At 38.9% G+C, this 11,603-nt stretch overlaps 2 protein-coding genes across 3 annotated transcripts; one reads left to right on the forward strand and one right to left on the reverse strand.

Moving 5' to 3' along the window:
- The first annotated feature begins 5,527 nt into the window (after positions 1–5,527).
- Positions 5,528–7,323, forward strand: LOC106306199. The gene is made up of 4 exons (XM_013742724.1): positions 5,528–5,709; positions 5,979–6,119; positions 6,699–6,886; positions 6,968–7,323. The coding sequence occupies exons 1-4, from the start codon at positions 5,660–5,662 to the stop codon at positions 7,150–7,152; spliced, it is 564 nt and encodes a 187-aa protein (XP_013598178.1). The 5' UTR covers positions 5,528–5,659; the 3' UTR covers positions 7,153–7,323.
- On the reverse strand, positions 7,320–9,618 carry LOC106306198 (xyloglucan galactosyltransferase KATAMARI1). 2 transcript variants are annotated; one of them, XM_013742723.1, is made up of 2 exons: positions 9,442–9,618; positions 7,320–9,339 (listed from the first exon to the last, which is right to left on the reverse strand). In XM_013742723.1, the coding sequence occupies exon 2, from the start codon at positions 9,292–9,294 to the stop codon at positions 7,534–7,536; it is 1,761 nt and encodes a 586-aa protein (XP_013598177.1). In that variant the 5' UTR covers positions 9,295–9,339; positions 9,442–9,618; the 3' UTR covers positions 7,320–7,533. The 2 variants fall into 2 exon arrangements, with proteins under 2 accessions (XP_013598177.1, XP_013598176.1); XM_013742722.1 differs by having other exon boundaries at positions 9,438–9,618.
- Positions 9,619–11,603: the final 1,985 nt, after the last annotated feature.

The raw sequence follows: 11,603 nt of genomic DNA on the forward strand, positions 1-11,603 counted from the left end.
CTTGGGTTCTCGTTCTATTGCCTCTCTGAGAGATCGCATGGTAAGTTCAGCCGTTTTTTCTTCAATTATTTAAGTTTTGAAATTTAATTTATTGTGCATTTCCTCTAATTTCTAATGTTTCTTTAATTTATGTTTTTTTTCAAGGCGGAAGAAAATGATGGCGAGCCGGTTGATGATCTCGCCCTAATGAGGAGGGCGTATACCAACAAGAAGACCGGCTAGATTGATGACGGTCTTGTGAGGGACGTGGTCGACCTGGTCCAAACTCAGGTGGTAGACGAAGTGTCTCAGCTTCAAACCGAAGATGACGCTTCGACGGCTTCGACCAACTTGTCCCGGTTTCGAATCAACGAAATCGTTGAATCGGTAAGTTCTGTTTTTTAAAGTTCAATTTATTTATTTCTTGATTTTTTTTTATCATCAATTTATATTATTTAAATTTGGCTATTTATATTTCAGATTTCCGAGGGCCACGCTCCTCGGAAATTCCCGATGCAAATTCCGAGGAAGATTTCGTCGGAAATTCCGAGGATTGGACCATCGGAAATTTCCTCGGAATATACCGAGGAAGTCCTCCCTCGGTATATTCCGAGGAACTTTCCGACGATCTAGTGGTCCTCGGAGTTTCCTCGGAAATTCAGTTCCTCGGAATTTCGTCGGAAATTTCCGAGGAAAAATGAATTTCCGAAGAATTATTTCCGACAACTTTTTTCGTCGGTATGTCGTCGGAATAGCCTTATCCCGACGACATACCGACGATTTTTTCCCTCAGTATGCCGCTGTTTTCTTGTAGTGTAAGAAAACCTTTTTGAGTTGCTGGGCAGCCATAGGCAAAGCAACTGCTTCAGCTTCAAGACAAGAGCTAGTAGGAGGTATATATAACAGAGTATCCATGCAAACAATGGATGCCTCCTATTCTATATAAAGACCATCCAATTTCAATATTTGTGTGTAGGAAATTTTGAGGATATCAAACGCATTTTTGTATTGCAGTCCAAAGGATTTGTTTGATATATTTTTAACAACAAAATGACAAAGGGTTTAATACAAAATTATAAATGTTGATATGATCTTACGACGCAAATATCAAATTTCGGATTTGTCCATCTTCTATTTTTTAATGGAAATTTTTTGATATTCGTTTGGAGGATCAGTGTGTCAACTGCAAAGTATCACTGAAATGAATATTTTACTGAGAAGTTGTTTAAAAAAATGAGATGTGTTTTGACAAAGACGCATTCATCATATATTATTTTATATAACGCTTTTAAGCTACAAAGACTGAAATTATGTTTAATTTGGCTATTATTTTATTTTTTTTATATAGGCAAAAAATTAAGAGAAATTTTCTAGAATGACTCTTTTGAATTTATTTTTACAAAAATAGCCCTCAAAAATGAAAATGATCAAAAGAAGTTTTATTAAAAGATAAAAATACAATTATACCATAGGGACTCTTGTATGTCCTTTGTGGCGTTTTGTCGCTTATTGAGTTTCTCTGTGTCAAGGTATCGTCTGACCTCTGTGCTTCTTGTAGCCTTGTTCATTGTGAAGCGTCGTGGCGGTGAAGTTCTGTTCCTTGGCTTTTAACCGACGGATTTTCCGGATTCTTTGGTAAAGGACTGAGAAGCTTAAGCTCAATCGTATTTGGTTTGTGAGTAGTTTGATTGTCAACGTATTTTTCGTCGACTACTCGGGTGAAGATCCATTTTCTCATGTCTCTCCTTAGTGGAAGCTTGTTCTTGAGTTATTAGTGCTTGTGATTCTCTTGGAGCTCTTCTATCACCCCAAATAATTTCGACCTTCAACGTCTTCTCGCGTAACCCGACTTGCCGTTCGATTTGCTTCTCTTTATGTTTAACAAGTCTTTAGCTCCGAAAGTTTTTAGTGATCTTGTTCCCTTTTTGTTTATAGGTAATGGTTAAATGTTTGTTTAGTTCGTCAGATAGTAATGTTATTATGGTGGTTGTTGCCTCTGGAAACCGTTGCCGTTTTTGTGTAAAACTCGGTTAAGTTTTAATATCTATACTATACTAAAAGGATAATAAGATGAATGGTGAGAGTGTCCACGTCACCAATTAAAATCATCCAATGGGGTTGGTTTTTTCCTCCACGTCAAACCGAAATTGAGTTGATCTTGGGCTGTTAATTTTTTTCGATCCGTGAAAAGGGAAGAAGCCCAAATCTGAGAAAATCTTATAATGTCGACATCTCATCTCTTCGCTCTTTAGTAACCCTAAAACGGCCAGGCATGAATCTCTTCGACATCTCATCTCTTCGCCCTTTCCCCTTCTTCTTTTAACTAAGATGCTTGACCATTTGTTGTTCCTCTTTGGATATCACGATCTATTCAAACTCCGATCAAAGCAAGTGTATCGGTTTCAGTTTTCACTTTGATTTCCTCGAAGCCCTAACTAGAAATCCGACAATAGATCCAATGTACAATCCTCCTTCCATGGAAACCATTTCCTGTGTTTGTGCTCAATTCCAAGATGGGAGGCGAATGAGTATTCTTTGAAGCTTATTCAGATGATGAAGCTTAAGCTGGCAGATAGTATGTCTTCATGATGTATCCCTTTCTTTGGTATTTTTTTTTGGTTTATTTTAAAAATCTTTTGAATTTCAGTTATATAATCCTTATTCGTTATGCTAATGGTATTAGGGGATTTTTTGGAACCAATGTATTACATTTAGCTTCGTGCTTTTGTAATATCAACGAGTTTAAGATTGAAGAAGTAAAGTATATCAATCTTACAGCGGTAGCTATATTAGTTAATATCGGTTTGGTTTTCTTTCTGATTCGATCTCATACATTAAACTCACAAACAAAATTAACTTGGTTTGGTTTGTAGTTGGGAATGGGATTGATTAGGTTTTGGACAGTCCAAGGAAGTGGGGACATCGTTGATAAAGACAGCAAGAAATGCGTGTCAACGTGTTCAAGTTCATTGCATTTTTCATAAGAGACTATATGCGTATACATATACAATGTACATGTTCTTTCTCAAATATATTGTGCATTTTGGATCAAAGTAAACGCATTATCTACTTTTATAGATGTTGCTTGATTGTCAATTTCAAACCACCCAAGTAGATTAGGCGCTTCTGATAAGCTTTCAGACTCTCTTTGTATCTTACAGCTATTGATGGAAACTCATTAGTCTTCATGATTCTGTTTTTTTGGAAGATTACAAGCTGAGGAATCTCATGAGGATTTTAAGATGTTGCGTTGAACTGATGGAAAAGATGTTGATATAAAATTATCTACCAAACAAGCGTGTACATTTTCATATTCGGTAGGTGCTTACTTTTTTGTATCCTGTTTCAAGTTTCTTTTACGAAAAAAATAGTGACTTTAATTTCTTTCCCTATTGTCAATTAGATGTAGAGCATAGACCCTTTGGATTGCCCAAAACGGATATACATAATCCAAGGGAAAGGAAGAGGGAAGGCTTCAACCGTAGAGGATATGAGTCGTGAGGATCAGAAAGAAGTCTGAGGCAGATCTCAGCGCTAATTCTTATCTACTATCCCAGGGGACAAAGCCTGCTTATGATTCTTTTGATCAAACGGTGCGTATTTGGAACATTGAACCTCACACTGATCTAATATCTCTGTCTTACGCTTAATTATAAACGTTTGTTTCTTTGTGATTTTACAACTGCGAAAATTTATATATGTTTTTGCTATTAGTGTAGTTTCCATTGAGTTTTTGAGGCATATTGCATAAATGTTGGTCTTGATGACCTTTTATTAATCTAACAGATGACAAAAAAAAAAAGAAGCTAGAATCACTTTCAGCGTAACATCAATGAACTCTCATATTAAACAAACCCGTGATTATTGATTCTATTATTAAGAAAAGCAATCAGATACAAGATTGATAGATTAATTATCATTATTTAAAAATAATATGAGTTTCTCAGCAACTGATGCATTTGTTTCAAGTGGTCTCTCTGCAATAGGTAGCAAGTATATCAACATACGTATAGTTTGGTGTTCGTTACTTTGTTTTACTTATCTCTTTTAGTATTTCTATACCTGATTTTTTTTTACTGAGATGTTTTGACAATTTAAGAATGAAACTGAGATGTGTTTCTGATATATCTGACAGGGAAACCTAGTTACGATTATCAAAGCTTTATCAGATTATGTTCATAGCAAAGCTTAAGCTTGGAATCTACTCTGATGCTGAATATATGTATATACACAACTGCCACTCGTTATTATGGTAATGCAAGTGAAAAGCAGAGTTATTAAGATTTTTGATCTAACCACTAACAATTTTAACAATACCTCTCATTTAGGTTCATAAGAGATCAGAGATCGCTGGTGATATAGATTGGTGTCAGTTTCATCTTTTGCGACGTATCTCCTTGATGTTTGAATGATCATATTGAAACATATAAGCCGAAGGAGGGAACATACGACTTGGTAGCAACCAGAGATATCTCATTACAGAACAAGTTTCATACAAAAGGAATGGAATCTATAGAGATAACTACTCTAGAAGATGAGAACGAAATAAAAATCGTTCTTGCTGAGTCCAAGGAAAGGAAGCCAGCGAGGAAATGGTGGAGCTACTGAAGCAGTTGCAGCAAGCAACTCAAGAAGCTGATGAAGCGAGACCATCCTGGCCTTGCTTGTGAAAAGCTGCAAATGTTTTGAGAAGAGGCAAAGGAAGAAAATGCTCGACCAGGTACAATTGAGAGCAGTTTATTTGCAGCTAAGAAGAAATTGAGGCTGCTAAAGATTTTTAGAGGTTGGCATTAGCTGCTGCCATCAAGGTTTTCGAGAGCGAACATGCTTTCAAGTAAAACAATGTTGATTGTCCATCAAGCCTAACACTGTCACTAACAGAGTAATATGAGCTTAGCAAGTGTACTCATGAGGCTTAAGAAAAAGCCAACACAAGGGTTGCAGAAATTCTGAGATCGAAGTAGCCAGAGAAACAGAGAAAATAAGCAAAGAGAGGTTGGAATAAATAAACAAAGATAGGGTTTGGGAAAATGGAGACTCTCGCAGAAGCAACTGAGAAGGCTAAGAAGGCTAAAGAAAGAAGTTTGGTGTAGAGCAAGAGGCAAAAAAATGGAGGAAGAACATGTAGTAAAGAGAAAGATTGGTGATAATGGAGCGAACATTGAGAATATTCAAAGGAAGGTCTTATGGGAGTATGGGACGAAGCTGCTGCAATGTTTCGGGTACATTACCAAAAAAAACAGTAGCTTAAAAATTCAAAGGATACCAAAATAGAAATAAAGGAATAACGATTATAAACAAGTTTATCTTTTTTTTTGCTTAATGTACATTTTAATATTAAGAAAAAGCTAATTTTGAGTTCAATTTTAAAACTTTTACAATTCTTTATATAAAATTATAATATGCACATTATATATGAAATAAGAGTTTAAATTAAATTACATTTTTTGAAAATAACGCCCGGGACCGCCTCTAGTTAATCTAAAAGATGACAAACAAAATTGATAAAGATATTATTTTATCCTGTTTTTATTTCAACAAAGTAAATATTTTGAAAAAGAAATTCTAAATGGTGGCTGCAAAACCCAAAACCCTATAGATCTTCCCCCTACCGACGTGCTCCGGGCCAAATCAGCGAGTGACTCGGGTCAAAATCGTCGAAAAATTGACCTGAGAGAAGATGTTTGCGAGGCGGTTCACTTCTGTGTTCAAACGATCTTCGACCTCAAGGTACCCGATCCAGACTCCGATTTTGACCTGTGAGCTTGTTACTCGTTTTCATTTGACCATGGAATTCGATTTTCCGGCTTTGATCGAGATTAGAAAATCGTTATTGTTTGGTTTCGTTGAAAGATCCATGTCCCTTTTGGTAGAAAGATCCATGTCCCTTTTGGTAGAAAGATCCATAGCTCATTTAGACCTAATGAGCTGAGAGTCTAGAGAAAGATACGCAGCATCATTTTATGTTATCTATGATTGTTAAATGTAATGTGGAACAGCTCCTCCGACAAAGCAGCGAAAGAAAATGGGACATTGGGGTCTTTTGGTCGGAAGGCAGTGTCTTTTGTCCTGATTACAGTCACCGGTGGTGTTGCTTTGAGTGCCCTCGACGACCTTTCTATCTATCGCCGATGTAGCAGGTAATAAACTTAAAGAAACGAAAATGCATTCTAGTTCAGGTACTGCTAGTTGTGGATCAGTTTTGTCCTTGTTCGTTCTGATTGTATTCCGAACAACATACTTTATATTTGAGTGACTGAGTTCAAAAGCAAGTGAATGATTTTAGTTAGACAACAGGTTTTGTTTAATCATTTAGTTTAACATGGAAAGACAACAAACCAATATTCAGCTCTTGGCGCTTGTAGTTCAATCGGTATTTATTTCCATTTTGGCTTGTTTTTATGCATCTAGTTAGCAGAGTAAGTAACCTTTTGCTTGAGAGCACCGTTTTGACATCGCTCACTGCAAAGCCCCCGTTTACAAGGATTTAGTCTGATACTTCGTTTGTATTCTTGTGCTTGTGTCGCCAATTTCATAAGTAATGTTACTTCTTCTTCTTCCTCACCTCACTAGGAATCAATTAAGAAGCCTTAGTAATGACCAGAACAATCGTATCTCCAAATTACTGACATTACATGACATGATTTTGAAGAATGTAGCAGTTGCATTGCATTGGTGATTTCTCAAAATTGTTGGTCTTTTGTATGGTTGACTTTCAGCAAGGCCATGGAGAAGGTGATGAGGAACAAGGCTATGATCGAAGCCATAGGAGAGCCAATTGAGAAAGGGCCATGGTACAATGCCTCACTAGCTGTTTCTCAGCAAAGGCACTCAGTGTCTTGTTCCTTTCCTGTGGTTGGCCCACAAGGCACTGGAATCCTGCATCTCAAAGCTGTTCGCAATGGAGGTAAATATTCTCAGAACGCCTATGTTGATGATGATGATTCTCACTACTTATTACTTTTTCTTTTGGGTTTCTTTGGAACAGAAGATAGCTTGTTTGGGTTTCTACAGCAAAGGGAGTGGGACATTCTCATAATGGACGCACTTGTCCACGTCCCTTCAGACGATGGACCCCAACAAACCTTGAGAATCGACATCTCTGACTTTGCTCCTCCTTCGGCTGCTACAGACTACAAACCCTCCGAACCAGAAAAGCCAGGGACAAGCTAAGAAGAGAAAGAATAGTAAGCTTTGTGGAGCTCCTGGCTAGAGTTTTATTCCACTCCACATGCCACCAGCATACCTTGAATTTTTTATTTACTGCTAATAAAACAAAAACACATCCGTTTTTTTACTATACAATACATGATTGGTTAAATCATAGCACTGATTTGAGCTAAACTTGAAAAGGGTAACTCTGTCATTATCAATCTCTCTGGGTTGCTGAAACTGATGCAACAATATGCTGAAACAAACTGATGTCTATGGGGAAACTACATTTTTGATACCAAATACAACAACAAAACACAAATCAATTTTTGTCCGTATAATAATTAATAAACCAAAAGCTATATGTAAACAAAATGTTGGTTGGTTCTGTCTTCTTTTATTTTACTGCGTCTTATCTCTCTGTTCACTCTTCCATGAATTCTTAGCTGCATCTGCCGAAATGGTCGTGCCTCCTCCATTGCTTTCACCACTGCTATCTTCTCCAGGCTTTGGTTTCGAGAAGAACGGATCCCACACGTGTCCCCCAGCTTCCCGTTGGCCTTCCTCCAGCAACGCATACTTCCAGCTGTTCTCCTCCACGAAGTTGTCATACTCGGTTCGACCTTCGATCATGTTCTTCCTTAACCGAGTCACCTTGTCTATTATGGCCTCCACCGAGACATCAAATGCATCCTTCAGCGTCTCCAGCTCTGATCTCGGATCTGCGTAGATCAGCCCTGGGATGAGGTTTATCACGTTCTCTCTCATGATCTCGACCTGCTCTGGTGGAATCTGCAGGAGTCGTTCCTCTATGCTCATGTTCCTCTTCCGAATATCATCCTCAGGGATGAACACCGAGTAGGTTGTGTAGTTCTTGGGTAGATGCCAGGTGTACTGAGTGTAAGCCGAGCCCGGGTGGAAGAAGACAGGTATGCAACCGGCAAGCATAGAGTCAAAAGCCGATCTTCGAGTGTAAGAGTCTCCCTGTGGCTGCAGACAGAAGAGAGAGGCTTGAAACATTTGCATAATGCTGCTCGGCGAATGACACTTGCTCTCCCCAAAATCGCATTCCAACAGCTTCCCAACCTTTGAGTTTGTGCACTGATCGATGATCTGCCCTCTGATGGACTTGGGGTTGTCGGGTCGCGGAGCTCCTGCAAAAGAGAAAAGCCACTTCCTGTCGAGGTTCCTCATCCTCTCTTGCCACTCAAACACCTCAGAGTCCTTCGCTGGATGGAAGTAGGTCGGGTAAGGGATCCCGAAATCGTTAGCGTTCCATGGACTAGACTCGACGACAAGCATAGACATGTTCTTGGCAGCTGGTAAGAAGAGAAGCTTGTTCCCCCAATCAGTTTCTTCTTCAGACAACCTCCTGAAGTCCCAAGTGATCCTACCAGCCACAAGGAAATGGTCTTTACCTCTCATGATCTCCCACTCAGGCCGCTTCATGAGCCAATCAACCAACTCAAGAGAAGCAGCATCCCTGGTCGAGATGTTGTACCCCCACAGGTACCTAGCAACGTCGAAACCAGCGTAAAAAGGAACAAAAATGGCAGCAGCGAGGGAAGAGTCGTTCGTCAAGCATTTGTACTGCTTCATCCGGTTGCTGAAGATGACGTCAACAGCGAACTGATTAGTGGCGTACCAGCCTTGATCGGAGAAGACACCTTCGACATTCTCAAGAGGAGGGCCAAGGCCAGCGTTGGTGGTGAACTTGCACATGTTGGTCCAGAGGCTAAGCTTCTTACAGTCTCTGAGCATATCCTCGTTGAACTTGGCGGGGAGATCGTGAACGTAGATGTACTTGCCTCCACAGGGATCACTCTTGTTGTCTGCTGTCTTCAACGCTCTTACAAACGGAAACTCCTGTTTCTCCACTATTACTGGAGCAGGAGGGAGTGTTGTTACTAAAGGCTCTTTCTCTTTGGGAGGATCGAGAGGGAACTTATGTACTCGAAGAGAGATTGATGATGATGGTTGAGGTTGCAGCTGGATCTGTTTCTCAGTAAAATGGAAGTAGAAGAGGAGCGCCCAGAAAAAGAGTGATAAAGAGACCAACAAATAGATTCGATTATTCTGATTCTTCCCCTCGTTTCCCTTCTCCGTTGGCTCGGTAGGAGCCGCTTCTGCTGACCGACGCCTCATCGCAACCCTCGGAGTCATGCAGAGTCTTTCAAGATCACAACAACATTGATACTTTCCCAAATCCTAAAAACAGGTAGCGAATCAAAGCTAAATCTGAGCTCACAAGTAGAGAAACAAAAATAAAACTCCAAGCCAAGCTAAGTAGAAAAGAAGCAGATTACCGACAAGGATCTACGGAGGAGCAACTAGGAAGAAGAACACAGCTTTTTGATCCTTCAGGCAAATAAAAGAAACATCTTGTTTTCAGATTGAGGATCGATGAATGTTGACCTGTTGGTTTTGAGCTGGTCTCATCACCGCCATGGACAACAGAAGGAGAGGGAGAGGGAGAAAAACAACAGAGTATTTAATGTAGTTTTCAGAGCGCACGTTAGTCGGACTGCTAAATCTGCGCCGTAAGTTCTTCTTCTAACTTGTCGGTCACCAGTGGGACCTTGCCACGTATGCTATTTGTCTGCTGACGTGTCCGCTTCAACGGAAGATGATTGTAACCTTCCCCTTCTTTGGACCCTTTGACTCGACTTCTTCGCTCGTAACGTAATTATTCCGGCGAGCGCGTGGAAATGACTCCACGTGGACTGATGTGATAGCGTGTTTATACGCACAAACGGCGAAATTTAATAGCAAAGCTAAAGCAGTAACACGTTCTAACACGATGATTACTTCAAGTTTAAGCCCATCATTTGACCGACTTTTCCCCCCGCTAATTAAGTATTTCCATGACATGAGTACACAACTCTTGACCACTCTGTTTAATCGTGTGCTATTTTCTGTATTAGATTTAGAACTTTTAGAATTGTTTAGTTACGAATCTTTTTTTTCATTGGGACCAAAGAGATATTCATCATAATGTCCAACTAAGTGATGATAGTAAGCACGTAAAAAGTTCTGCTAAAACATCTGAAACTACTCTGAATTTAAATCAGAGACATTCGCTTGCGAACTCTCTTACTAGCCGATTTTTTTGGAATTTTAGTTGGTTTTTAAGCTAATTGAAGTCTTGAGTTTTGTTTTTGTGTGATTTTTTTTTTTATTTGGTAAAATATGTTGCTAAAATAACTTGTTGCGTGTATACTACTCGAATTTGTGTTGGGGATTTGCTCTTGAACTTCAAAAATGTGTGCCGTCTGCGTCGGTGGTGTCGGAACTGAATTTGTATATGTTTTTGAAGTGTTAAAGGGAGAAAGACTTCGTATTGATCTCACTCATCATAGTCATAAATAACAAAACGAGCACCACGCAAAAAAAAAAAACAGAAGCTTTAAAGGGACAAATGTGGCCGTGGGAGTGGGGAAGTTTGTGCTCCCCAATGTACAACTCACATGGATAGCACCACCCAAGTACTTGCATTTAACATTATTATTTATTTCTTTATAATACAGATTGATGCGAGTAGTAATGGCCTAGCATTAACTTTCTTCCAACTATAGAAATACATTTTTCTTAACTTTTGATGCTTCAAGTTGAATTATTCGTTACAATTGGTGGACATGCAAAGGGTGATTAGCAAAAGTAGGGTTCGAATATGAATTGACCAAATTCATACTAACTGAAAAATATATATTCCTGAAAGATTCTCGAGTTAATAATAGAATAGCAGATGAAATGGTCATCTGGTCATCCAATGGGTGACCGGGTAAATGCATATTTAGTAAGAAAGATTTTGATTGATACTTGCTGTTTTAAAAAAAAAAAATTCCTAAATTCAATACTTAAAGTAGTTATAATCCGGGCGCTGAGAGTGTGATTGGGTACGTAGGTAGTGCTTACTACAACTCAGAATTCCGCAGCCTCGGTGACTTTCACGTTTGCACCACTAGGCAGACTTCTACCCAATTTACATGGTACGGGTATCTACCATATTTCTTTGCTTCTATCTGGACAAATGTAAAAGTAACACAACAACATAATAATCTTTTTTTAACCCTTACAGTATCAAATTCTTGAAATTCAATCCAATTTTTAAGAAAAAATTTAGATAATTGATTTCACCAGATTCAGGTCCGGGATAATCTTCTTCATCTTCCTTTTTTTTTTTTTAAGATAACTCAATATGTGTTTGCACTATTCCTTCGGTGACATGATATTAGATCTATATGCTTTGCTTGGTTATTGAGGTTTCCCAAAGTTCTATTATTATCTACAGCTAGAAGCAAAGTGCTATATCCTACTATCTGCCTAACTAAATTCATTAAATATAAGGGTTAACCGGGTTAAAATATCTTAAAGGTGAACTTCAAATTTTTCGGGGGGGGGGGGGGGGGGGGATAGCTTTTGGATCATAAACATTTTTCTCTCTCCAGCGATTAAACGAGAGATTAGGGTTT

Source organism: Brassica oleracea, chromosome C7, assembly GCF_000695525.1.
Source record: "Brassica oleracea var. oleracea cultivar TO1000 chromosome C7, BOL, whole genome shotgun sequence".
NCBI lineage: Eukaryota > Viridiplantae > Streptophyta > Magnoliopsida > Brassicales > Brassicaceae > Brassica > Brassica oleracea.

Excerpts from the sequence above, each read along its gene's own strand:
- LOC106306199 (XM_013742724.1), top strand. The coding sequence starts at position 5,660 with ATGTTTGCGAGGCGGTTCACTTCTGTGTTCAAACGATCTTCGACCTCA. Across the intron at positions 5,710-5,978 it reads AAACGATCTTCGACCTCAAG|CTCCTCCGACAAAGCAGCGA; the intron begins GTACCCGATCCA and ends AATGTGGAACAG. Across the intron at positions 6,120-6,698 it reads ATCTATCGCCGATGTAGCAG|CAAGGCCATGGAGAAGGTGA; the intron begins GTAATAAACTTA and ends GTTGACTTTCAG.
- LOC106306198 (XM_013742723.1), bottom strand. The coding sequence starts at position 9,294 with ATGACTCCGAGGGTTGCGATGAGGCGTCGGTCAGCAGAAGCGGCTCCT.